The sequence below is a fragment of the Ranitomeya variabilis genome, chromosome 2 (assembly GCF_051348905.1).
Source record: "Ranitomeya variabilis isolate aRanVar5 chromosome 2, aRanVar5.hap1, whole genome shotgun sequence".
Classification (NCBI taxonomy): Eukaryota; Metazoa; Chordata; class Amphibia; order Anura; family Dendrobatidae; genus Ranitomeya; species Ranitomeya variabilis.
Window position 1 is genome coordinate 720555101 of NC_135233.1, and position 26885 is coordinate 720581985.

At 42.8% G+C, this 26885-nt stretch overlaps 1 protein-coding gene across 1 annotated transcript in view; it reads right to left on the minus strand.

The window, feature by feature from the left end:
* Window positions 1-26885, minus strand: part of ROS1 (ROS proto-oncogene 1, receptor tyrosine kinase) — a 367389-nt gene that overhangs the window by 84054 nt on the left and 256450 nt on the right. Inside the window, exons 29-33 of the mRNA XM_077281692.1 lie at window positions 20553-20761; window positions 10610-10754; window positions 10235-10464; window positions 9569-10004; window positions 8292-8409 (exon numbers count right to left, since the gene is read on the minus strand). Of these exons, the coding sequence (XP_077137807.1) occupies window positions 8292-8409; window positions 9569-10004; window positions 10235-10464; window positions 10610-10754; window positions 20553-20761 (1138 nt within the window). The remainder of the gene's footprint in view (window positions 1-8291; window positions 8410-9568; window positions 10005-10234; window positions 10465-10609; window positions 10755-20552; window positions 20762-26885) is intronic.

A 26885-nucleotide genomic window follows, 5' to 3' on the forward strand; every position in this document is an offset into this window, starting at 1 on the left:
CATCGGGTTACTAAGCGCGGCCCTGCGCTTAGCAACCCGATGTTTACCCTGGTTACCCAGGGACTTCGGCATCGTTGGTCGCTGGAGAGCTGTCTGTGTGACAGCTCTCCAGCGACCACACAGCGACGCTGCAGCGATCGGCATCGTTGTCGATATCGCTGCAGCGTCGCTTAGTGTGAAGGTACCTTTACTCTTGGATGTCCTGGACAAAATAACACCTTTTCCTTTTCCAGGATTCCCTGGTGCTGAGCTAATCATTTACTGTCTTTTATAACCATTTAACCCCTATAGTTGCTGGATGACTCCAAATCAACCTTGCAGCCTTTGTCACATGCAGGGCTGCCACTAGGAATTTCGGGGCCCCATGCTGGCAACATTTTTGGGGCCCCCTTGAGACTCCACCCAGGCTCCACCCCAGCTCCGTCTCCATCACGTGAACCTTCCACAGTCCCATTGCCCTTTCTTGGAAAAACTCCACTTCTGCACCATGTCCTCGCCAATCACACATTACCACCTCCCATCACCAGATCACATACATAGCCAGTAACTTTTGTATACTATTTTGGCCGGGCTCTACTCTACTGTAACTTATTAAACATTTGTTAAAATATCCAATGCAATTTAGGTATATTTTTAATTGTTTTTCAATTTTTAAAATAACCAATAATACCACATACAAGGGACAAATACCACCGACCATGACCAGACCACATATTACCACAACACAGTGACCGATTACTACAATACTGATCATCAATAAAATAAAACACAATACTAATATCACCATGAGTGCCATTATACACAGGAGATCTGTACTCAGTATACAGTGTCAGTGTACAGGTAATACAGGGATCACCGGTGACATTGTACACAGGAGCTCTGTATATAGTGTCAATGTACTAGTAATACAGGGGTCACTGGTGGACAGTGTACAGATAATACAGTGATCACCAGTGACATTACATACAGGAGATCTGTATATAGTGTCAGTGTACAGATAATACAGTGATCACCAGTGACATTATACACAGGAGCTCTGTATATAGTGTCAGTGTACAGGTAATACAGTGAGCACTCGTGACATTGTACACAGGAGCTCTGTATATAATATACAGTGTATACTGTGTGTGTACACATAATACACTGACTCACCAGTGATGTCTCGAGATGAAGTCTTCCATCTTTACTTTTCATCTTCATCCAGCACAGACCGCCATCACTTCTTCCACCCAGGACTCATCTCTGCAGGAAATAACACAGTTATCTAGAGCACTACTTACAGAACACATTACTTAATTTTTCTCGACTTCTACACTACACCAATTGAAGAAAAAAGGTGACATAGTGTCGCTCAGTATAGTAACAGGACGCCCTTCATTGAAAACAGTATCCTCCAAAAATCAAATACATCACTGCAGTAATAATATCCCTTAATTAGCCTCTAAAGTAATGATATTTCCCATCCTGGCCCTCTTGTGTCTCATTCCTGGCTCCAGCCATGTTCTCCCATCCTGCCCCCATATGAGCTCCCATCCTGCCTCCATGTGAGCTCTAATCCTGGCCCCATATGAGCTCCAATTCTGCCCCATATGAGCTCCAATCTTGCCCCATATGAGCTGCCTTCTTACCCCATCTGAGCTCCCATCCTGCCCCAAATAAGCTCTCATTCTGCCCCATATGAGCTCCCATTCTGCTGCCATATGAGCTGCCATCTTTCTCCCATATGAGCTGCCATCCTGCACCCATATGAGCTCCCATTCTGCCCCATATGAGCTCCCATCCTGCCCCATATGAGCTCCTATCCTGCCACATGTGAGCTCCCATCCTGCCCCCATATGAGCTCCCATCCTACCCCATATGAGCTCCCATCCTGCCCCCATATGAGCTCCCTTACTGCCCCATATGAGATCCCATCCTGCCCCATATGAGCTCCCATCCTGCCCCTATATGAGTCCCATGTGAGCTCCCATCCTGCCCCATATAAGCTCTTATTCTGCCCCATATGAGCTGCCATCTTTCTCCCATATGAGCTGCCATCCTGCCCCCATATGAGCTCCCATTCTACCCCATATGAGCTCCCATCCTGCCCCATATGAGCTCCCATCCTGCCCCCATATGAGCTCCCATCCTGCCCCCATATGAGCTCCCATCCTGCCCCCAGTGAGCTCCCATCCTGCCCCCTTATGAGCTCCCAATCTGTCCCATATGAGCTCCCATCCTGCCCCATATGAGCTCCCATCCTGCCCCCATATGAGCTCCCATCCTGCCCCCATATGAGCTCCCGCATGTAAAGTAAGCTGCGGAGACACCATCACGTGTTTCTCAACGCAAGCAATGAATAGCCAGGCCTTTCTCCGGGAAGGAACAACCACGGGAAGGGCAGCATCCAATAAAGGAGAATATCCAATAAAGGAAGACCACCTATGCCAAGCATGGTATCCATCCACAAACAGCTGTTTCAGGGTTTTTGCCCCTCATCAGTGTGGAGTAGGAAACTGGCTATTAGGAGCAGTGCCTGGTGAAAGGCTATGAAAGAACAGATGAATGACCTCGGGGAGACCAAAACATCCAACACTGCGGAGACACCATCACGTGTTTCTCAACGCAGTGATCCAGAACACTGCCCCCATCCCTTATGGGAAATATGCAAACGCATGTAAAGTAAGCTGCGGAGACACCATCACGTGTTTCTCAACGCAAGCAATGAATAGCCAGGCCTTTCTCCGGGAAGGAACAACCACGGGAAGGGCAGCATCCAATAAAGGAGAATATCCAATAAAGGAAGACCACCTATGCCAAGCATGGTATCCATCCACAAACAGCTGTTTCAGGGTTTTTGCCCCTCATCAGTGTGGAGTAGGAAACTGGCTATTAGGAGCAGTGCCTGGTGAAAGGCTATGAAAGAACAGATGAATGACCTCGGGGAGACCAAAACATCCAACACTGCGGAGACACCATCACGTGTTTCTCAACGCAGTGATCCAGAACACTGCCCCCATCCCTTATGGGAAATATGCAAACGCATGTAAAGTAAGCTGCGGAGACACCATCACGTGTTTCTCAACGCAAGCAATGAATAGCCAGGCCTTTCTCCGGGAAGGAACAACCACGGGAAGGGCAGCATCCAATAAAGGAGAATATCCAATAAAGGAAGACCACCTATGCCAAGCATGGTATCCATCCACAAACAGCTGTTTCAGGGTTTTTGCCCCTCATCAGTGTGGAGTAGGAAACTGGCTATTAGGAGCAGTGCCTGGTGAAAGGCTATGAAAGAACAGATGAATGACCTCGGGGAGACCAAAACATCCAACACTGCGGAGACACCATCACATGTTTCTCAACGCAGTGATCCAGAACACTGCCCCCATCCCTTATGGGAAATATGCAAACGCATGTAAAGTAAGCTGCGGAGACACCATCACGTGTTTCTCAACGCAAGCAATGAATAGCCAGGCCTTTCTCCGGGAAGGAACAACCACGGGAAGGGCAGCATCCAATAAAGGAGAATATCCAATAAAGGAAGACCACCTATGCCAAGCATGGTATCCATCCACAAACAGCTGTTTCAGGGTTTTTGCCCCTCATCAGTGTGGAGTAGGAAACTGGCTATTAGGAGCAGTGCCTGGTGAAAGGCTATGAAAGAACAGATGAATGACCTCGGGGAGACCAAAACATCCAACACTGCGGAGACACCATCACGTGTTTCTCAACGCAGTGATCCAGAACACTGCCCCCATCCCTTATGGGAAATATGCAAACGCATGTAAAGTAAGCTGCGGAGACACCATCACGTGTTTCTCAACGCAAGCAATGAATAGCCAGGCCTTTCTCCGGGAAGGAACAACCACGGGAAGGGCAGCATCCAATAAAGGAGAATATCCAATAAAGGAAGACCACCTATGCCAAGCATGGTATCCATCCACAAACAGCTGTTTCAGGGTTGAAACCCTGAAACAGCTGTTTGTGGATGGATACCATGCTTGGCATAGGTGGTCTTCCTTTATTGGATATTCTCCTTTATTGGATGCTGCCCTTCCCGTGGTTGTTCCTTCCCGGAGAAAGGCCTGGCTATTCATTGCTTGCGTTGAGAAACACGTGATGGTGTCTCCGCAGCTTACTTTACATGCGTTTGCATATTTCCCATAAGGGATGGGGGCAGTGTTCTGGATCACTGCGTTGAGAAACACGTGATGGTGTCTCCGCAGTGTTGGATGTTTTGGTCTCCCCGAGGTCATTCATCTGTTCTTTCATAGCCTTTCACCAGGCACTGCTCCTAATAGCCAGTTTCCTACTCCACACTGATGAGGGGCAAAAACCCTGAAACAGCTGTTTGTGGATGGATACCATGCTTGGCATAGGTGGTCTTCCTTTATTGGATATTCTCCTTTATTGGATGCTGCCCTTCCCGTGGTTGTTCCTTCCCGGAGAAAGGCCTGGCTATTCATTGCTTGCGTTGAGAAACACGTGATGGTGTCTCCGCAGCTTACTTTACATGCGTTTGCATATTTCCCATAAGGGATGGGGGCAGTGTTCTGGATCACTGCGTTGAGAAACACGTGATGGTGTCTCCGCAGTGTTGGATGTTTTGGTCTCCCCGAGGTCATTCATCTGTTCTTTCATAGCCTTTCACCAGGCACTGCTCCTAATAGCCAGTTTCCTACTCCACACTGATGAGGGGCAAAAACCCTGAAACAGCTGTTTGTGGATGGATACCATGCTTGGCATAGGTGGTCTTCCTTTATTGGATATTCTCCTTTATTGGATGCTGCCCTTCCCGTGGTTGTTCCTTCCCGGAGAAAGGCCTGGCTATTCATTGCTTGCGTTGAGAAACACGTGATGGTGTCTCCGCAGCTTACTTTACATGCGTTTGCATATTTCCCATAAGGGATGGGGGCAGTGTTCTGGATCACTGCGTTGAGAAACACGTGATGGTGTCTCCGCAGTGTTGGATGTTTTGGTCTCCCCGAGGTCATTCATCTGTTCTTTCATAGCCTTTCACCAGGCACTGCTCCTAATAGCCAGTTTCCTACTCCACACTGATGAGGGGCAAAAACCCTGAAACAGCTGTTTGTGGATGGATACCATGCTTGGCATAGGTGGTCTTCCTTTATTGGATATTCTCCTTTATTGGATGCTGCCCTTCCCGTGGTTGTTCCTTCCCGGAGAAAGGCCTGGCTATTCATTGCTTGCGTTGAGAAACACGTGATGGTGTCTCCGCAGCTTACTTTACATGCGTTTGCATATTTCCCATAAGGGATGGGGGCAGTGTTCTGGATCACTGCGTTGAGAAACACGTGATGGTGTCTCCGCAGTGTTGGATGTTTTGGTCTCCCCGAGGTCATTCATCTGTTCTTTCATAGCCTTTCACCAGGCACTGCTCCTAATAGCCAGTTTCCTACTCCACACTGATGAGGGGCAAAAACCCTGAAACAGCTGTTTGTGGATGGATACCATGCTTGGCATAGGTGGTCTTCCTTTATTGGATATTCTCCTTTATTGGATGCTGCCCTTCCCGTGGTTGTTCCTTCCCGGAGAAAGGCCTGGCTATTCATTGCTTGCGTTGAGAAACACGTGATGGTGTCTCCGCAGCTTACTTTACATGCGTTTGCATATTTCCCATAAGGGATGGGGGCAGTGTTCTGGATCACTGCGTTGAGAAACACGTGATGGTGTCTCCGCAGTGTTGGATGTTTTGGTCTCCCCGAGGTCATTCATCTGTTCTTTCATAGCCTTTCACCAGGCACTGCTCCTAATAGCCAGTTTCCTACTCCACACTGATGAGGGGCAAAAACCCTGAAACAGCTGTTTGTGGATGGATACCATGCTTGGCATAGGTGGTCTTCCTTTATTGGATATTCTCCTTTATTGGATGCTGCCCTTCCCGTGGTTGTTCCCATCCTGCCCCCATATGAGCTCTCATACTGCCCCATATGAGATCCCATCCAGCTCCATATAAACTCCCATCCTGCCCCCATTTGAGCTCCCATCCTGCCCCATATGAGCTCCCATCCTGCCCCCATATGAGCTCCCATACTGCCCCATATGAGATCCCATCCAGCTCCATATAAACTCCCATCCTGCCCCCATTTGAGCTCCCATCCTGCCCCATATGAGCTCCCATCCTGCCCCATATGAGCTCCCATCCTGCCCCATATGAGCTCCCATCCTGCCCCCACATGAGCTCCCATCCTGCCCCCAGTGAGCTCCCATCCTGCCCCCACATGAGCTCCCAATCTGCCCCATATGAGCTCCCATCCTGCCCCATATGAGCTCCCATCCTGCCCCCATATGAGCTCCCATCCTGCCCCCATTTGAGCTCCCATCCTGCCCCATATGAGCTCCCATCCTGCCCCATATGAGCTCCCATCCTGCCCCATATGAGCTCCCATTCTGCCCCATATGAGCTCCCATTCTGCCCCATGAGCTCCCATCCTGCCCCCACATGAGCTCCCATCCTGCTCCATATGAGCTCCCATCCTGTGGCTTTCAGTAAAAAAAAGAAAGTAAAAAAAATTCTCCTTACCTGGCCACAGCCCAGCGGTGCCCTCTCCCTGATTTATTTGAGGTGAAGATGCGCTGACGCATGACAGTGACGTTACACGCCGGCGACGTGTGCGCCGATGTCAGCTGCTGGCCTGTGATTGGCTGGCAGCTGGTAACTATTGCTGTGCAGAAATCCGGTGGCTTTCTGTCCTGCAATATATTGCAACTGAATGTGCCTCCTCAGATGCACATTTAGTTGAAAATTGCGGGCTAGGAAACCAGATTGCGGCACCACTTCTTGATGGTTCGGGCAACTGCCTGTTAAGCAGTGTCACTGAACCGGTGAGAGCCCCCTGAATCCCACCACTGCAGTCAATGTCTTAGGGTATGTTCCCATGGTCAGTAAACGCTGGGGGTTGGACGCTGCATACATCCGCCATGTCCAACCCGCAGCATCCAGATGTTACAGCATAGTTTATGGGATTTCATGAAATCCCATCTTTACTATGCGTTCATGGACGCCTCCGGCTTCCCTGAGCATACGCACATGCGGCGCGTCTTTCCAGATGCAGCATGTCAATTTAGCTTGCGGAGACGCTCCGTCTCTGCAAGATAAATATCATCGTCCAATGTATTGGACACGGTGATTCCACATGGTTCAATGAACACAGGCGAAACACTGGTGTTCAAAAGCCGGCAGCGCTTTGGACGGAGCGGACATGTGCTGCATCCAAAGCGCTGCTGGTTTCTGCCTGTGGAAACATACCGGTCAGTAAACGCTGTGGAATGGATGCTGCGTACAACTGCGGCGTCCAACCCGCAGGGGCCAGATATTACAGCATAGTGGATGGTATTTCAAGAAATCCCATCTCCACTGCACCGGCAGCTGCAGCTTCCCTGCGGAGACGGACATGCAGCGCGTCTTTCCAGACAGCAGCATGTCAATTTATCTTGCGGAGACGTTCAGTCTCTGCAAGATAAATGTCCCCGTACACTGTTTTGGATGTGGTGATTCCGCACGGTTCAATGAACACATGCGGAATCACAGCATGTACAAAAGTCGGCAGTGCTTTGGACGGAGCGGACATGTGCTGCATTCAAAGCGCTGCCTGTTACTGACCGTGGGAACATACCTATATATATATATATATATATATATATATATATATATATATATATATATATATATATATTTCTCACCTGTGTCTTGCCTCTCTGTTGTGTTTTCTGTCTCTCTTCTTACATCTTTTCTCTCTCCCGCTCTGATTTTTATATTTCCTATTGCCTCTTCTCCCTGCTTGTCTGTGGCTCCACCCCCTGACATTTAGCTCCACCCCTCCATGGCTCTTCACAGTGTGAGAGCTGTGACGCTGCTGGAGGGGGGATCCTTCTGCTGCTGACTGCAGGTGCGGGGGTGTGTACTAGTGTCACAGCTTGTGTGACTGTGCATACCTGCACCACAGCAGCTGGCAACTCTCTGCACGGCCGTGCACACTGCCAGTGCTTTGCTCCAGTCCTCACTATGCAGAGATGGAAGAGCAGAGAATGAGTGCTCACAGCCGCGCTGATACCCAGCGTTCCAGCACGCCGGCTTAGTACCAGGTGAGCAGAAGTGAGGGGCCCGCTCGGGGCCCCTCTCTGCTCACTGGGACCCATACGCCAATAAGGGCAGTAATGCCCTGATGGCAGCCCTGGTCACATGAGCTTAGAATTATCCCAATATCACATATTTTACCACTACCAACATTTTATGTTGCTTTGTAGAACATCGCTGCCCTATAAAAATCAAGTTACAATGCTCTACTTACCTGTACTCTAGTATACTATATGTGAGGTTACTACCATTGTCTATGGCAGTTTTCCACTGGATGGTATTGTCATCTCCAGGCACTTTTTGAGGAATTCCTGGTTTAGAAGGGACACCAGCTAAAATAGAACAGATACAATATTGTGGATTAATACCAAATTCTCTCCTAAGCATTAGAAAATCATACAATGAGCATTACAAATAGCATAGTAAAATGATGTGATTTTTACATTGGAATAGGATGGGAATCTGTATTAAACATCTTTGTAAATAAATATTAATTATGAATTTATAAAGAAAGTATTTTACAGTTACAAGGATATACTGGATTATATTTTTGTTGTAATTTCTACCTTGCTTCCATATTTTCCTACTCAGTAAACAAACTTTGAGAATTTTTTTTCTAATGATGTCAAGTCAACATCTTATATTTGTACATATAGGCATGCACTAAAAGACCAGTTTTGCTTGTCTTTGAAATCCAAGCACAATTTTTCATTATATCAGTTAATACAGTGAGTTGTTTATTCCAAACGTTTCAAATTAGAATATGATAATGAAATGCCTGAATTGCAAACATTATGTAAATGTGTTGCTAGTCACTACTCACAGATAAGCCATGAGGCTGGGTATTCAAGAGGTTCGAGGTCAAAATTCAAGAAAGTACGTCATAAACCGATGGGTGAGACAAAGGCGAAGTCAATAAACAATCCAAGGTCAATATTCCAAGAAGGTAGCAGATCACAAGAAAAGGGCTAGGCAAAACGGATGGTCAAAACAAATCCAAGGTTGAGCAGCAAAGCACAGAATACCAGACAATGAGCACAGAATAAGCACACACCTTATGAGGAAAGCTACAATTGGCAGGCAGCAGTAAAAAGCAGAGAGCTTGTTAAATAGCCAGGTAATTACTCAGGACAAGAGACACATGGATGAAGCCTCATCACAGCCTGGTCCTGATTGGATGGTTAAACTATCACTCCAGACACTGATAGCCCAGCATGCCCCAGCATCCGATTGTATGGCTGAGCTGTCCATCACCATACTGACAGCCCATTAAACCCAATTCCTAGATTTGATGGCAGAACTGTCATTCACCTCATCCAAACACTCAGGAGAAATTGTGACAGTAAAGTTGCCCATAACAAAGGTTTTAGACTATAATTGCAATACACAGGTTCATCAGTTTTAACATTGCATTAGCTTTTGCAACTGCAACTTCAGAAAAAGTTCCTAGGACAGAAACATTAATACACATATAATAAATCAAGTTCAAACCTAATGTCTTGAAATTTGTGGGATCTGAAATGCTCTGAGCTCCAGTCATAAAAAGAACCACTGCTTGTACTTGATAGACTGTATTTGGACCAACTCCCAAAAGTAGGCACATGTAGACTGTCCCATTTGTGCAGTATTGGTGTGTTGGTTTATATGAAGTGTAGCCACGTAACTGGTGAAAATTGTAGAAATATAAAAATGAATGGTCTGATAAACTGAACATGATACAAGAAACATAAACCATCCATACATAAATATTTACCTCTTTTAGATGAAACCAGTGCTCTTTTATGGATTCCTCAGGAGCTCTCCATTCTAGTACTAAACTTACATTACCTGGAACGATATTATGTGGAGCAGCTGGTGTATTAAATGTTCTGCCATTCACAATACTACTCTGTGAATACCAGGCCTCATCTGGATGAAATGCAAGGACCTAAATAACATACAGAACTGGTCTTTATGATAGATAGATAGATAGATAGATAGATAGATAGATAGATAGATAGATAGATAGATAGATAGATAGATATGGGATAGATAGATAGATAGATAGATAGATAGATAGATAGATACTGTAGATAGATAGATAGATAGATAGATAGATAGATAGATAGATAGATAGATAGATAGATGCGCTAATTAAAAAAAAGTAATTTACTCTACCTTAAACTCATAATCAGTTCCTGCTTCAAGATTATTTAAAGACCATGATAGGATTTCATTTGGAAATTGATTTTTTATCAATGGAGAGGCAGGGCTTTTAAAACTGTTTGCTTTAATTTGATATCGAATAATATCATAGGGTCCATTGGGCTCGGATGGCTCTGCCCAAGTTATATTGACCAAGGAATCTGATAAAATGGTCAAATCCATAATAGCAACTGCTCCAGGCACTAAAAAATATACCCAAAAATCATAGACTCAGATCAAATTGTTAAAGTTACTGATAATATACATAGCATATCACCCCAGTATATGAGCTATCCATTAGATTAGATTGCATATTGTAAATAGGTAATTAAATGGGACATGACTTACCACCATAAGCTGTCTTTCCAGTAACTGTCACTCCTAATGGTTGTTGATCGAGCAGAAATATGTAATAGTTTCTCACACTGACTTCAAATGTGTAGTAGAAGAAAGGCTGCAAATCATAGATGGTTGCTATCTGTTCCTGAAATTCCTATAGGGATATGATATAATAATATATGGCACATACACTTAGAACTTTAACAAACATGGATTGCATATTCTTACTTTTCTTCTAATATGCAAATAAACAGAGGAAAGTATTTTTTATTGCATTATGTAGCAAGCATGTAACAGTTATATCTACAGTCATGGCCCAAACTTTGAGACTGACACAAATTTTGGTTTTTAGAATGTTTGCTGCTTCAGTTTTTATAGCGGCAATTTGCATTAACTCTAGATTGTAATGAAAAATCATCAGATGAATTTTTTTTTTTAGAAAATTGATGGCATATGGGATAAATACAGTATACAGTTGAGGCATTACAAATTGAATAAGTAACCCCTATTTTTACATTATCAAATAATGTATATGCAAAGCACCGACTTATAATTTTTTGGCTCAACCATCTGTAAAATCAATGGCACATTATCAAGCCACTGGCAATCTATTATTATTTTCATGGGATAAATTATAGAGGGCAAGCTATAGCCCAGTGCACAGACTTTGTGGTTTAATACAGTGCCTTGCAAAAGTATTCGGCCCCCTGGAACTTTTCAACCTTTTCCCACATATCATGCTTCAAACATAAAGATACCAAATGTGAATTTTTGGTGAAGAATCAACAACATGTGGAACACAATTGTGAAGTTGAATGAAATTTATTGCTTATTTAAAATTTTTGTGTAAATTCAAAAACTGAAAAGTGGGGCGTGCAATATTATTCGGCCTCTTTACTTTCAGTGCAGCAAACTCACTCCAGAAGTTCCTTGTGGATCTCTGAATGATCCAATGTTCTCCTAAATGCCTAATGATGATAAATATAATCCACCTGTGTGTAATCAAGTCTCTGTATAGATGCACCTGCTCTGTGATAGTCTCAGGGTTCTGTTTGAAGCACAGAGAGCATCATGAAGACCAAGGAACACAACAGGCAGGTCCGTGATTCTGTTGTGGAGAAGTTTAAAGCCGGATTTGGATACAAAATGATTTCCAAAACTTTAAACATCCCAAGGAGCACTGTTCAAGCGATCATATTGAAATGGAAGGAGTATCATACCACTGTAGATCTACAAAGACCCGGCCGTCCCTCTAAACTTCTATCTCAAACAAGGAGAAGACTGATTAGAGATGCAGCCAAGAGGCCCATGATCACTCTGGATGAACTGCAGAGATCTACAGCTGAGGTGGGACAGTCTGTCCATAGGACAACAATCAGTCGTACATTGCACAAATCTGGCTTTTATGGAAGAGTGGCAAGAAGAAAGCCATTTCTCAAAGATATCCATAAAAAATGTTGTTTAAAGTTTGCAACAAGCCACCTGGGAGACACACCAAACATGTGGAAGAAGGTGCTCTGGTTAGATGAAACCAAAATCGAACTTTTTGGCAACAATGCCAAATGATATGTTTGGCGTAAAGGCAACACAGCTCATCACCCTGAACACACCATCCCCACTGTCAAACATGGTGGTGGCAGCATCATGATTTGGGCCTGCTTTTCTTCAGCAGGGACAGGGAAGATGGTTAAGGTTGATGGGAAGATGGATGGAGCCAAATACAGGACCCTTCTTGAAGAAAACCTGTTGGAGTCTGCAAAAGAACTGAGACTGGGATGGAGATTTGTCCCAACAAGACAATGATCCCAAACATAAAGCAAAATCTATAGTGGAATGGTTCACAAATAAACGTATCCAGGTGTTAGAATGGCCAAGTCAAAGTCCAGACCTCAATCCAATCGAGAATCTGTGGAAAGAGCTGAAAACTGCTGTTTACAATCTCCATCAAACCTCACTGAGCTCGAGCTGTTTGCCAAGGAAGAATGGGCAAGAATTTCAGTCTCTTGATGTACAAAACTGATAGAGACATATCCCAAGCGACTTGCAGCTGTAATCGCAGCAAAAGGTGGCGCAACAAAGTATTAAGTTAAAGGGGCCGAATAATATTGCACGCCCCACTTTTCAGTTTTTTGAATTTCCACAAAAATTTAAAATAACCAATAAATTTCGTTCAACTTCACAACTGTGTTCCACTTTTTGTGGATTCTTCACCAGAAATTTACATTTGGTATCTTTATGTTTGAAGCATGATATGTGGGAAAAGGTTTCTGTGTGCTAGTTCAGTTCATGTGCTGTTCACACTGAGTGGCGTTCAACCCAGTGTGTGTGAATAATCGCTTGCTATGTATTCCGTCATTATTCACTAGCAGCAGTTTTCCATCTCCGCACTGTGGACCCTAGGTTGCAATTGCGCTTTATTATTTATTTTATTTAGCACAATCTGCCAACCCTAACAACTGTACTCACAGGAGCAATTTTTTCATTTAATTTGAAAAATTGCTTTGTTTTGTGTGATCTCCCTCAAAGTAATGTACTATTTAATCATATATCAACTCAACTTCTTTAATCACTTCCTGACGAGTCTATTTTCCATTTTTTCATTTATGTTTTTCCTCCCTTTCTTCAAAGAGCCATAACTTTTTCATTTTTCCATCCACATAGCAGTATGAGGGCTTGTTTTTTGTGGGATGAATTGTACTATTGATTGTCACCATTCATTTTATCAAGTGATGCATTGGGAACGGGTGAAAAAAATCTAAGTGTGTTGAAATTACAAAAAAAGAGATATTTCACAATCGTGTTTTGGAATTTTTTTATTTATCTTGTTCACTATTCGGTGAAACTGGCCTGGCAGTATGACTCTCCAGGTTAGTACAAGTACGCAGCTACCAGACATATATAGTTTTTAAGTGGCAAAAAAAATGAAATTTGTAAAGAAAAATTGCTTTTGCTGTCATTTTCCAAGACCTAATTATGCAAATTGTCTCTTCAGAGAGGAAGGGAACTGGAACTCTTGTGCCGCCTATTGGAAGTAGCAATCCAAGAGTTAATGTCGACCCTTTAACGAGCCTTGTCACATGACTTAGGATAATAGCCAAACCAGAATCTCAACTTGCAGACACTGTGTTTCGGGGTACTGCCCCCATCAGTGCAAAGTGGAGATCTGGTTTGGCTGTGTGAGAGGCGTCCAACCGATATCCAAGAAGTATTGTTTCTCCTTGCAGAAATTAGCATGCTAGGCATGCTGAGATGAGGAGACTTAAAGCCGCAATGCTCCTCTGGGAAATATGCTAATTATGCAAATTGTGTCTTCAGAGAAGAAGAGAACTAGAACTCTAGTGCCACCTATTGGAAGTAGCAATCCTACCAGTCAATGTCGACCCTTTAACGAGCCTTGTCACATGAATTAGGATAATAGCCAAACCAGAATCTCAATTTGCAGACACAGTCTTTCGGGGTACTGCCTCTCATAAGTGTAAAGTGGAAATATGGTTTGGCTGTGTGAGAGGCGTCCAACCAATATATCAGAAAATGACATATTGTTATAATCAGATAAAATCTATTTTTAAATGAAAAATTTGATGTTCAGTGAAAAAAATATCCACAATTTACATACTGGCTACTTGCCCTAATAAAAGACTGATAGTTCCTCTTGTTTGCATTAACATTAGCAGTAATAGACTGACTTAGACCCTATTTCTTTACATGGACGTAGAAAATAGTATAAAATGGGCATGCTCTAATCTGGGCAAAGGTCACTGTAAAGAAAGGGGAAGGGAGCTATAACATTTATTGTGAATAGTGGATCCTGTGCCATCTACTATACAGTCATAGCCGATAGTGATGGCACCCTTGAAATTGTTCCAGAAAATAAAGTATTTCTCCCAGAAAAATAGCAATTATGCATGTTTTGTTATACACATCGTTATTTCCTTTGTGCATGTTGGAACAACACAAAAAAAGCAGAGAAAAAAAGAAAGGTAAATTAGACATCATTTCACACAAAACCCCAAAAATGGGTAGGACAAAATTGTTGGCACTCTCTGTTAATATTTGGTTGCACACCTTTTGAATATATAACTGCAATCAATCGCTTTCTATAACCATCAACAAGCTTCTTACACCTCTCAACTGGAATTTTGGACCACTCTTCTTTTAACCCCTTAAGCCCCGTGGGTGGTTTGCACGTTAATGACCGGGCCAATATTTACAATTCTGACCACTGTCCCTTTATGAGGTTATGACTCTGGAACGCTTCAACAAGTCTTGGCGATTCTGACACTGTTTTCTCGTGACATATTGTACTTCATGATAGTGGTAAAATTTATTTGATATAACTTGCGTTTATTTGTGAAAAAAATGGAAATTTGGTGAAAATTTAGAAAATTTCGCAATTTTCCAAATTTGAATTTTTATGCCCTTAAATCACAGAGATATGTCACGCAAAATACTTAATAAGTAACATTTCCCACATGTCTACTTTACATCAGCACAATTTTGGAACCAAAATTTTTTTTTGTTAGGGAGTTATAAGGGTTAAAAGTTGACCAGCAATTTCTCATTTTTACAACACCATTTTTTTTTAGGGACCACATCTCATTTGAAGTCATTTTGAGGGGTCTATATGATAGAAAATACCCAAGTGTGACACCATTCTAAAAACTGCACCCCTCAAGGTGCTCAAAACCACATTCAAGAAGTTTATTAACCCTTCAGGTGTTTCACAGGAATTTTTGGAATGTTTAAATAAAAATGAACATTTAACTTTTTTCACACAAAATTTATTTCAGCTCCAATTTGTCTAATTTTACCAAGGGTAACAGGAGAAAATGGACCCCAAAAGTTGTTGTACAATTTGTCCTGAGTACGCTGATACCCCATATGTGGGGGAAACCACTGTTTGGGCGCATGGCAGAGCTCGGAAGGAAAGGAGCGCCATTTTACTTTTCAATGCAAAATTGACTGGAATTGAGATGGGATGCCATGTTGCGTTTGGAGAGCCCCTGATGTGCGTAAACATTGAAACCCCACCACAAGTGACACCATTTTGGAAAGTAGACCCCTTAAGGAACTTATCTAGATGTGTGGTGAGCACTTTGACCCAACAAGTGCTTCACAGAAGTTTATAATGCAGAGCCGTAAAAATAAAAAATCATATTTTTTCACAAAAATTATATTTTCGCCCCCAATTTTTTATTTTCCCAAGGGTAAGAGAAGAAATTAGACCACAAAAGTTGTTGTGCAATTTGTCCTGAGTACGCCGATACCCCATTTGTGGGGGTAAACCACTGTTTGGGCGCATAGCAGAGCTCGGAAGGGAAGGAGCGCCGTTTTACTTTTCAATGCAAAATTGACTGGAATTGAGATGGGACACCATGTCGCGTTTGGAGAGCCCCTGATGTGCCTAAACATTAAAACCCCCCACAAGTGACACCATTTTGGAAAGTAGACCCCCTAAGGAACTTATCTAGATGTGTTGTGAGAACTTTGAACCCCCAAGTGTTTCACTACAGTTTATAACGCAGAGCCGTGAAAATAAGATTTTTTTTTTTTTCACAAAAATGATTTTTTAGCCCCCAGTTTTGTATTTTCACAAGGGTAACAGGATAAATTGGATCCCAAAAGTTGTTGTCCAATTTGTCCTGAGTACGCTGATATGCCGTATGTGGGGGGGAACCACTGTTTGGGCACATGGCAGAGCTCGGAAGGGAAGGAGCACCATTTGGCATGCAGACTTAGATGGATTGGTGTGCAGGCGTCACGTTGCATTTGCAGAGCCCCTGATATACCCAAACAGTACAAACCCCCCACAAGTGACCCCTTATTGGAAACTAGACCTCCCAAGGAACTTATCTAGATGTGTTGTGAGGACTTTGAACCCCCAAGTGTTTCACTACAGTTTATAACGCAGAGCCGTGAAAATAAAAATTATTATTTTTTTCACAAAAATGATTTTTTAGCCCCCAGTTTTGTATTTTCACAAGGGTAACTGGATAAATTGGATCCCAAAAGTTGTTGTCCAATTTGTCCTGAGTATGCTGATACCCCATATGTGGGGGGAACCACTGTTTGGGCGCATGGCAGAGCTCGGAAGGGAAGGAGCGCCATTTGGAATGCAGACTTAGATGGATTGGTCTGCAGGCATCACTTTGCATTTGCAGAGCCCCTGATGTACCCAAACAGTAGAAACCCCCCACAAGTGACCCCATATTGGAAACTAGACCTCCCAAGGAACTTATCTAGATATGTTGTGAGAACTTTGAACCCCCAAGTGTTTCACTACAGTTTACAACACAGAGCCGTGAAAATAAAAAAATCTTTTTTTTCCCACAAAAATGATTTTTAGCCCCCCCCCAATTTTTATTTACCCAAGGATAACAAGAGAAATTGGACCCCAAAAGTTGTTGTCCAATTTGTCCCGAGTATGCTGATACCCCATATGTTGGGGTAAACCCCTGTTTGGGTGCACGGGAGAGCTCGGAAGGGAAGGAGCACTGTTTTACTTTTTCAACGCAGAATTGGCTGGAATTGAGATCGGACGCCATGTCGCATTTGGAGAGCCCCTGATGTGCCTGAACAGTGGAAACTCCCCAATTCTATCTGAAACCCTAATCCAAACACACCCCTAACCCTAATCCCAAAGGTAACCCTAACCACACCCCTAACCCTGACACACCCCTAACCCTAATCCCAACCGTAAATGTAATCCAAACCCTAACCCTAACTTTAGCCCCAACCTTAACCCTAACTTTATCCCCAACCCTAACCCTAAATTTAGCCCCAACCCTAACCCTAACTTTAGCTCCAACCCTAGCCCTAACCCTAGCCCTAACTCTAGCCCTAACCCTAACCCTAGCCCTAACCCTAGCCCTAACCCTAGCCCTAACCCTAGCCCTAACCCTAGCCCTAACCCTAGCTCTAACCCTAGCCCTAACCCTAGCCCTAACCCTAACCCTAACCCTAGCCCTAATCCTAATGGGAAAATGGAAATAAATACATTTTTTTAACTTTATTATTTTTCCCTAACTAAGGGGGTGATGAAGGGGGGTTTGATTTACTTTTATAGCTTTTTTATATCGGATTTTTATGATTGGCAGCTGTCACACACTAAAAGATGCTTTTATAGCAAAAAAGTTTTTGCGTCTCCACATTTTGAGACCTATAATTTTTCCATATTTTGGTCCACAGAGTCATTTGAGGTCTTGTTTTTTGCGGGACGAGTTGACGTTTTTATTGGTAACATTTTCGGGCAAATGACATTTTTTGATCGCTTTTTATTCCGATTTTTGTGAGGCAGAATGACCAAAAACAAGCTATTCATGAATTTCTTTTGGGGAAGGCGTTTATACCATTCCACGTTTGGTAAAATGGATAAAGCAGTTTTATTCGTCGGGTCAGTACGATTACAGTGATATCTCAATTTTATCATTTTTTTATGTTTTGGCGCTTTTATACGATAAAAGCTATTTTATAGAAAAAATAATTATTTTGGCATCGCTTTATTCTGAGGACTATAACTTTTTTATTTTTTTGCTTACGATGCTGTATGGCAGCTTGTTTTTTGCGGGACAAGATGCAGTTTTCAGCGGTACCATGGTATCCATCTTTTTGATCGCGTGTTATTCCACTTTTTGTTCAGCGGTATGATAATAAAGCGTTGTTTTTTGGCTCATTTTTTTTTTTTTTCTTACGATGTTCACTGAAGGGGTTAACTAGTGGGACAGTTTTATAGGTTGGGTCGTTACGGACGCGACGATACTAAGTGTGTACTTTTATTTTTTTTATTATTTAGATAAAGAAATGTATTTATGGGAGTTTTTTTTTTCTTTATTTAGGAATTATTTTTTTTTACACATGTGGAATTTTTTTTTTTAACTTTTTTACTTTGTCCCAGGGGGGACATCACAGATCGCTGATCTGACAGTTTGCACAGCACTCTGTCAGATCAGCGATCTGACTGACAGCGCTGCAGGCTTACCAGCACCTGCTGTGGACCCGGAAGTGCTCCCTGCAGTACCCGGATGCAGCCCCGTGGCCATTTTGGATGTGAGTACATCGCCTTGTACCGATCATCTCAGGGAAGCACGCAGGGAGCCCCCTCCCTGCGCGATGCTTCCCTGTACCGCCGGTACACTGCGATCATGTTTGATCGCAGTGTGCCGGGGGGTAATGTGCCGGAGGCAGTCCGTGACCGCTCCTGGCACATAGTGCCGGATGTCAGCTGTGATAGTCAGCTGACACCCGGCCGCGATCGGCCGCGCTCCCCCCCGTGAGCACGGCCGATCGCATATGATGTACTATCTCACCACTGGGAATTAAGTCCCAGGTCACCTTGACTTGATAGTACATCATATGGGATTAAGGGGTTAAAAACGGATCCAGGTCTTTCATATCTGAAGGGAGCCTTCTCCCGACAGCAATTTTAATATCTCTCCACAGGTATTCAATGGGATCTACATCCGGACTCATTGCTGGTCACTTCACAACTCACTAGCAATTTGTTTCCATCTATTTCTGAGTGTGTCTTGAAATATGTTTGTGGTCATTGTCCTGATGGAAGACCCATGACCACAAACACAGCTTTCTGACACTGGGCACCCAAAATCCATTGGTGATCTTCAGATTTCATGATGCATTTCACAGAGTCAATGCATTCAGTGCTAGCGGCAGCAAAACAACCACAAAACATCTTTGAACCTCCATAGTATTTAACTATAGATGTGTTCTTTTCTTTGTAGAGTTCTTTCCATTTTCGGTAAATAGTAGAATTATGTGCTTTTCCATAAGGCTATATTTTGGTCTCATCTGTCCACAAGATGCTTTCCCCAAATGATTTTGACTTACTCACATACATTTTGGCAAACTGCAGTGTAGCTTTTTTATGTCTCTGTCAGCAGTGGGGTCCTCCTGGGTTTCCTGTTAACACATTTGATTTTATTCAAATGTCGACGGATAGTTCATGCTGACACTTATGCACCCTGAGCCTGCAAGACAGCTTGAATTTCTTTGGAACCTGATTGGGGCAGCTTATTTACCATCTGGTCTGTCCTGTGTTGCAAACTTTCATATATTTTTCTCTGCCTTTCCCCCTCCAGGGAGATTAGCTACAGTGCCATGAGTTGTAAACTTCTTGATTCTGTTGCGCACCCTGGACAAATTAACATCAAGATCTTTTGAGATAGACTTGTAACCTTGAGATTGTTGATATTTTTCAGCAATTTTGCTTCTCAAGTCCTCAGACACTCAGACAGTTCTCTTCTCCTTTTTCTGTTTTGCATGTCAACCTCTCCCCTTTTTATCTGGTTTCAGGTGTGATTTTCATATTGGCCACACCTGTTACTTGCCATAGGGGAGTTTGAAGGAGCATCACACTCTATGTTATTTATCCACAATTTTGGAAAAGTGCCAACCATTTTGGGGGTTTAGTGTGTCATGATGTCCAATTTGCCATTTTTTCTTTTTTTGTGTGTTGTTCCAATACACACAAAGGAAATAAACATGTGTACAACAAAGCACGTGTAATTGCAATAATTTTCTTGGAGAAATACTTTACTTTCTGGAACAATTTCAAGGAGGCCAACATTTTCAGCCATGACTGTATATGTTGGTGATACCGATCATTGTAATCCTTTGATGATGATCAGACTGTTGAAAAGTCATCTGTACAGAAAGAGTAGTATGTGTCTAATATTAGGCCTGGTCAGGATGAAAATAGCTAAATTTCTGATCATTTTTATATAGATAGTGATTTGGGAAATTGAACAAAATTTGAAAAATGTATTCAAAATTAATTTAAGGTTAAACTATAACTTAATCAATGCGTCATTTTCTGATAACACATACACATTTAAATAACCACTAATATAAGAGATTCTAATCTTATTCACATGCAATTGCTATCTCATTTCCCCAACTAGATAATTATCAGAAAATACAATAAATAAAACCTTACTAATGTGATGTTATTGACATGCGTTGTAACCATGTGGTCAGCATTCAGAGAACTCCAATGTCTAACACTGTATGTTGGAGTAGAGTTTATTATAAATGGACAGATCACTTCTGTAGCAATTGGAGGCAAATGCAATGTAATACTTGTATTTGTTGTGCTTAGTACGATGGGATTATCAATCAGTGAAGCCAATATCAGACATTTTTTGTCTATAAAGAAAAAAGAACAATGTAGTTAACAGGGACACTGGTTACAAATGTAGCATTAGATAATCATTATAAAGTCTAAAATCAGATATTTATACAATATATATTTTCCACTGTCACAAGCATCATATCACTTATGACTGGAAACTATTAAAGAACTTGCAGGTGGTTAACCCCTTTGCGACCAGAGGTATTTTCATTTTTGCTTTTTCATTTTTTGCTCCCCTTCTTCCAAGAGCTATACCTTTTTTATTTATCGGTCAATATGGCCATGTGAGGGTCTATTTTTTGCGGGACAAGTCATGTACTGGAAAATGGGGAAAAAAAATTAAATTGCAGTGAAATCGCAAAAAAAGTGAAATTCCACGAGTTTTTTTTTTTATCATGCTAACTAACTTCTAAAACTGTCCTAACATTATGATTCTCCAGGTCATTACGAGTTCATATCTGATACAGTTCAACCAGAATCAGCGTAGGGTTTATTATGATAATTTACAAATTGCCGAATGGCAAATAGACCCTAACTAAAGCTTCTGTGATTAATAAATATAACTTTTAATGATTAAATTATAATAGTAATAATAAGAATGTGCTCTTTTAAAATCCAGAGTCCACATTAGTTATTAGTGTCCTATCTTGATGTATTGGTTATAAAAAATGGACACAATTCCTCCTCATGCAGTATAATGTTAGCTGCTGAGGGCTATTACTTCAGGGATAAGTATTAACCAATTCCTCCCTGTTATTATATAAATCTAATATTGATAGGAGATCTCTCAAGGGGATAGGTATTATTCAATTCCTTCCTTTTGTGCAAGTTAAGGTGAGCAGTTTCACTGGCTAAATAGCCTTTATGGGTAAGTATTGTTCAACATTTCCCCTTGTGAAGCCTATCTACAGCTTTTAGGACATTAATTGTAAATAGGATTATAGCCTAGGCTATAACTCGTAAATTATGAGTTCATAGATACCAAACATGTCTAGGTTAATTTTCATTTAAGTGGTGAAAAAAAAAATCAATGGGCGGGACTAGTGATGCCCTTCTGGTAAGCGCCCATTAAATGCTGTTGTTAGAAATTGACAGCGGCATTTAACTAGTTAGCAGCCGTGGGTGGATCAGGATTCCACCCAAGGCTGTTGCGGGCACATGTCAGCTGTACAGATCAGCTGTCATGTGTCCCGAAATGTGAGTGCTCAGTGCCGAAACCTACATCAAACGGGTGGAGTCTGACATCGGCGTACTATTACGCCCGATGTCGGTAAGGGGTTAAAGGAAAGCTATCACATAACAAAATGCTGTTAACCTGCAGACAAGGGGTTAATCTGCAATTTAATAGTGTTCTGAAGCTGCCTGGTGCCCGCACTGAGAGCCCCGCTACCGGGAGAAAATTAATTTTATTCCTCCCATCAGCCATGGGCTTTGAATCATTGAGGAGGGCTGATGTGGCTTCAGTCATCAGTCAGTATATAGCGAGCGGCTACTGTAACCGCACTTCCAGCATTGACTGTTAGTACCAGGGCGTGGTTACAGTCACCACTCACTATGGATTAAGCAGTGATTGCAGTAGTGCTGGCTGCACTCTTATGACTGACAACCAGAGATTGCCAACATAAAGTTAATTTCCTCCCAGCTGCGGGACTCTCAGTGCAAGCGCCGGGCAGCATCATAACACTATTAACCTGCAGATTAACCCCATGTCTGCAGGTTAATAGCATTTTTTAAGAGACTGGTTCAGTTTAAAATCAAGGTTTGCTTTCTTCTGGAAACTGTGTCACTTGTACGCCTGGCGGAAGTTTGGAGCAATACGAAATACTGATTAAGGATAAGAAATTTGCTTTTTCTGCAAGAAAGCAACTATTTATACTAACCTGATACAACCACATTCATGCTTGTGAATTGTTAAAATAGAAAATATAATTTTATGAGAATAACACTTGCATTAATATGATATAATACCAGTATTTACAACTGTAATTCCAAAAAAAGACACTGTACAAAATGGATAAAAAAAAACAAGAATGCCATGAGTTGAAAATCTCTTATAACCATGTTTTTATTCACAACAAAACACAGAACATACATCAGAAGTTGAAAGTTAAATATTTTTCTATTTCATTTGAAAAATTAACTAATTTAAAAATTGATGGCAGCAACATTTCTCAAAAACATTGGGTTAGCGGCTGGAAAAGTAAGTTGCACTTATAAAAAACAGCTTCATTTTAACTAAATCACATGGTTGTGTATAAAAGTGCATGTTAGAGAGGTAGAGTCTCTCAGAAGCAAATATGGTCAGAGGTTTACCAATCTGTGAACAACTGTGTCTAAAAGTTGTGCAATAATTATGCCTCAAGGTGAAGCAAAGACTTAAACTTCCACTTTAAGCTGTGGACTGGGGTGGGCTGCCCAAGATACAAGCCATGGACAAGGAAAGCAGTAAACACTAAATTTGCCTTATGAACTTTTACTTTTAATCTCAGACTGGTTACGCTTCCACCAGTCAACCAAATGTAACAGGTTAATTCATACAAATGCTGTCAGAACTGATTGGGACCACTCTGTTGTCTACGTTACTATCATTTACCCACCTGCTTAGTACGGATATCGAGCATTTACCTGAAAAACTGGAACAATCAAATGAATGCCAGCGGTGGTCTATTGGTGATGCAGCACAGCAACTTACAAACTTAACAAAATGACTTTACACCCTCTAGGTAGAACCCAGTTATTGAATTATATACTATCATGTTCACTTTAAGGACCATGTGAGTGCAATGCTCCTCGGAACATCCCTGTATACTTCGAAAGATCCCCTTTAATGCTCTAGTGTCTGTAAGTCACTAGTGGCTCAGCAAGCTGAGTCTGATGGGCACTGATGTATTCAAGTGCCTGTAACTGACTTGCTTGTAGCGGACCAGTTGGAGAGACCTCCGAATCTGTCATGGATTTTGGCTCCGTGATCGAGCTCGATGGAGACATCACACATCCTCCTCCTTCCATATTGCACCAAGCCCTTCCAAGATGGCCACCGACCGAGCCCCTTCCTGTCAGGCACTTTCTCCCATTTGTATGCATTGCCGACTGGCCTGGGGCTCTGTCTGGTACTGTCCAAATTGCAGTTCAAACTTGCAGAGCAGAGTACATTTAACATAACACCAGTCTCTGCCAACAGAATCACTGTTTTATATCTCCTCAGGGAAATGGAATAACTGCGTCAGCTCCCTCCTTATTCGGTAAGCTATATTGCTTACCAAAGAAGCTGCAGCGGGAACCGGATACCTGGAGTGCTCTCGATAATCTGGTGTCCGGCGCCACAGCTACATGAGTCGCGGCTGTGTGACAGTCACAACACAAGCATGGAGAGCCTGTGTGTTGTGACTGTCACACAGCCGTGACATATGCAGTTGCGGTGCCGGTCACCTGATTATTGGGAGCGCTCCAGGTATTCAGGTTCCCGCTGCAGCTTCTTCGGTAAGCGCTATAGCTTGCCAAGTAAGGAGGGAGCCAACAATGTTTGCTCATCTCTACTCAGAATAAAAAAATCCTGCACAAACCAGTTTACATCTAAGTCATCAAGCAGATGCAGGGGAAACAGTGGCTTCCTGTGGTCAGTGATTAGTACTGCAGGCAATAATATTCAAGTCTATATTACTAACAAAATAGAAAAGCAGCTGCAAATGACATGCAAATGGTTAAAGGTAGTTGACGGTAAGCGGCATAAATGCCATCACCTCAAATGCCACCGCACTAGAGGTTGGCATCCTCAACAACTCTTCCCATGCAAATTCTTTTTGCACATAAATGTCATGCAACATGTAGGAAAGGCTAAGTGCAATATGAAGGGATAAGGTAAAGGAAACCAGACATGAGGGAAGGGAGGAGTGGAGGCCCCTAGGCAGATCTAACATCACCCTGTCTGCCATATCATCCCTATATAGGTCCCACACCTATCACCAAGCAGGATATCTAATCCCTGCCTGACCCTGGTGATAAGCCCTGCACAGAGAATTACAGGATGTGCACTAGTCAAACCCCATTACCACTAAAGACAGATGAGAAACAAACAAGGGAAACACTTAGCTTGAGTAGACTCAGAGAGAAACACGGACATCCTCCGAATATCAGAGAGGAAGAGAGCTGACTGCTATAGCGCCAAACTATAAATGTTTCTATTGCTAAGGCCTCTTTCACACTTCCGTTTTTTACAGTCAGTCACAATTCATCAAAATGTTGAAAAGATGGATCCTGTGCAGATTGTAAAAAACGGATGCACTGGATCCGTTTTTTTGACGGATCTCTAGCGTTTTCCAAGCGATCTGTAGCATCGCTTGATAAACTGATTGACAGGTTGGTCACACTTGTCAAACATAGTGTTTGACAAGTGTGACCAACTTTTTACTATTGATGCTGCCTATGCAGCATCAATAGTAGAAAGATATGTTAAAAATAATTTAAAAAAATCTTGATATTCTCACCTTCCGGCGTCCCTTGCAGCCCTCCCGATGCCCGTGACACTCACGATGCTCCCATTCCCAGTAATGACTTGCAAAATGACCCGATGATGTAGCAATCTCGAGAGACCGCTATGACATCTGGGGTCATTGCAGCAATGCATTACTGGAAACGGGAGCATCAACAGCGTCACGAGTAGAGTTGGGCGACTTTTACTTTTTTCGGATCGAGTTGGGTTTCGCGAAACCTGACTTTGTCAAAAGTCGGGTCGGGAGAAATCGGCCGTTATTGCGAAAAGTCAGGGGCCGACTGAAACATGAAACCCAATGCAAGACAATGGGGAATCAAAGTTGGCAGTGAGTGGAGGACAGGAAAACACCTACAGTGCCCATTTTAATGCCAAAAACATCAATTCTAATTACTTTAGCTTGTCAATCTGAATTTACTTTATAATAATAGTTACGCATTGACAACTGGGGGTCATTTTGCTAAAGCTGTGGGGGGGTAGGGCTGGCTCAAGATTTTTGTGGGCCCAGGAAACGCGGAATATGTCACGGCGGTGGAGCAGGGAGAGGTAAGTATTTCAACTTTGCAAGTGCTGTGATACTGAGCAAGCAGGGGGGCCCACTCGTTGGCACTGGCACAGGGCCCCTCATAGTACGGCGGTGTGTTTGATGGCGGGCGGCGCCTCTCACTGCCAGAGACACTTTTGCATACTATGAGGGGCCCTGTGCCAGGGATGTCGCCAACGAGTATGCCCCCCCACCTGACGAAGGAACCTGCACTTTCATCTGCACCTTCCTCTTTGTCCCCATGTAAGGTGGTATAGTATGCGGGAAGGGGAACCTGACTTTCAGCAGGGTCAGATTCTGGCTGTGTAGGGTGCAAGGGGAATGTAGTGGTCTGGGTCAATGTACCAGCAGACTCATCTAGCAGTGGCTGGGCAATGGGCAGAATGAGGAGGAAACACAGATATAGGCCCAAATAATAAAGTAGGTTAAATGCAGTTCAAATGTGGTAACATGACTAAACAGGTGGCATTGCTTTGTTCTGTGGAGGAAAACTGTAATGAGTGGCAGACACAGTTAGTAGGCCCAAATAATAAAGTAGGCTAAATGCAGTTCAAATGTGGTAACAAGACTAAACAGGCGGCATTGCTTTGTTCAGTGGAGGAAAACTGTAATGAGTGGCAGACACAGTTAGTAGGCCCAAATAATAAAGTAGGCTAAATGCAGTTCAAATGTGGTAACAGGACTAAACAGGCGGCATTGCTTTGTTCAGTGGAGGAAAACTGTAATGAGTGGCAAACACAGTTAGTAGGCCCAAATAATAAAGTGGGCTAAATGTCTGCTAAAACATTGTTCATAAATAAACAGGTGGCATAGCTAGGTACAGAGGTGGGCTCCTCTGCTGAGTAGCAGACAGTGGTAGTAGGCGCAAAGTATTAACTGGTCTAAATGGAGGCCAGGGACCCTGTATATTTTAACTATCATCTATCATTTCAACAAATTTGTATTGGCAGTGCCATTGAAGGATTTAACAGCACAGACTACACAGTGGTGGAGCAGGGAGAGGTAAGTATTTCAAGTGGTAGAGCACTGTTCGAGCTAGGGGGGAACACTCTCTTGTGGGTGGCAGTACTGGCACAGGGCCCCTTATATTACGACGGTGTGTCTG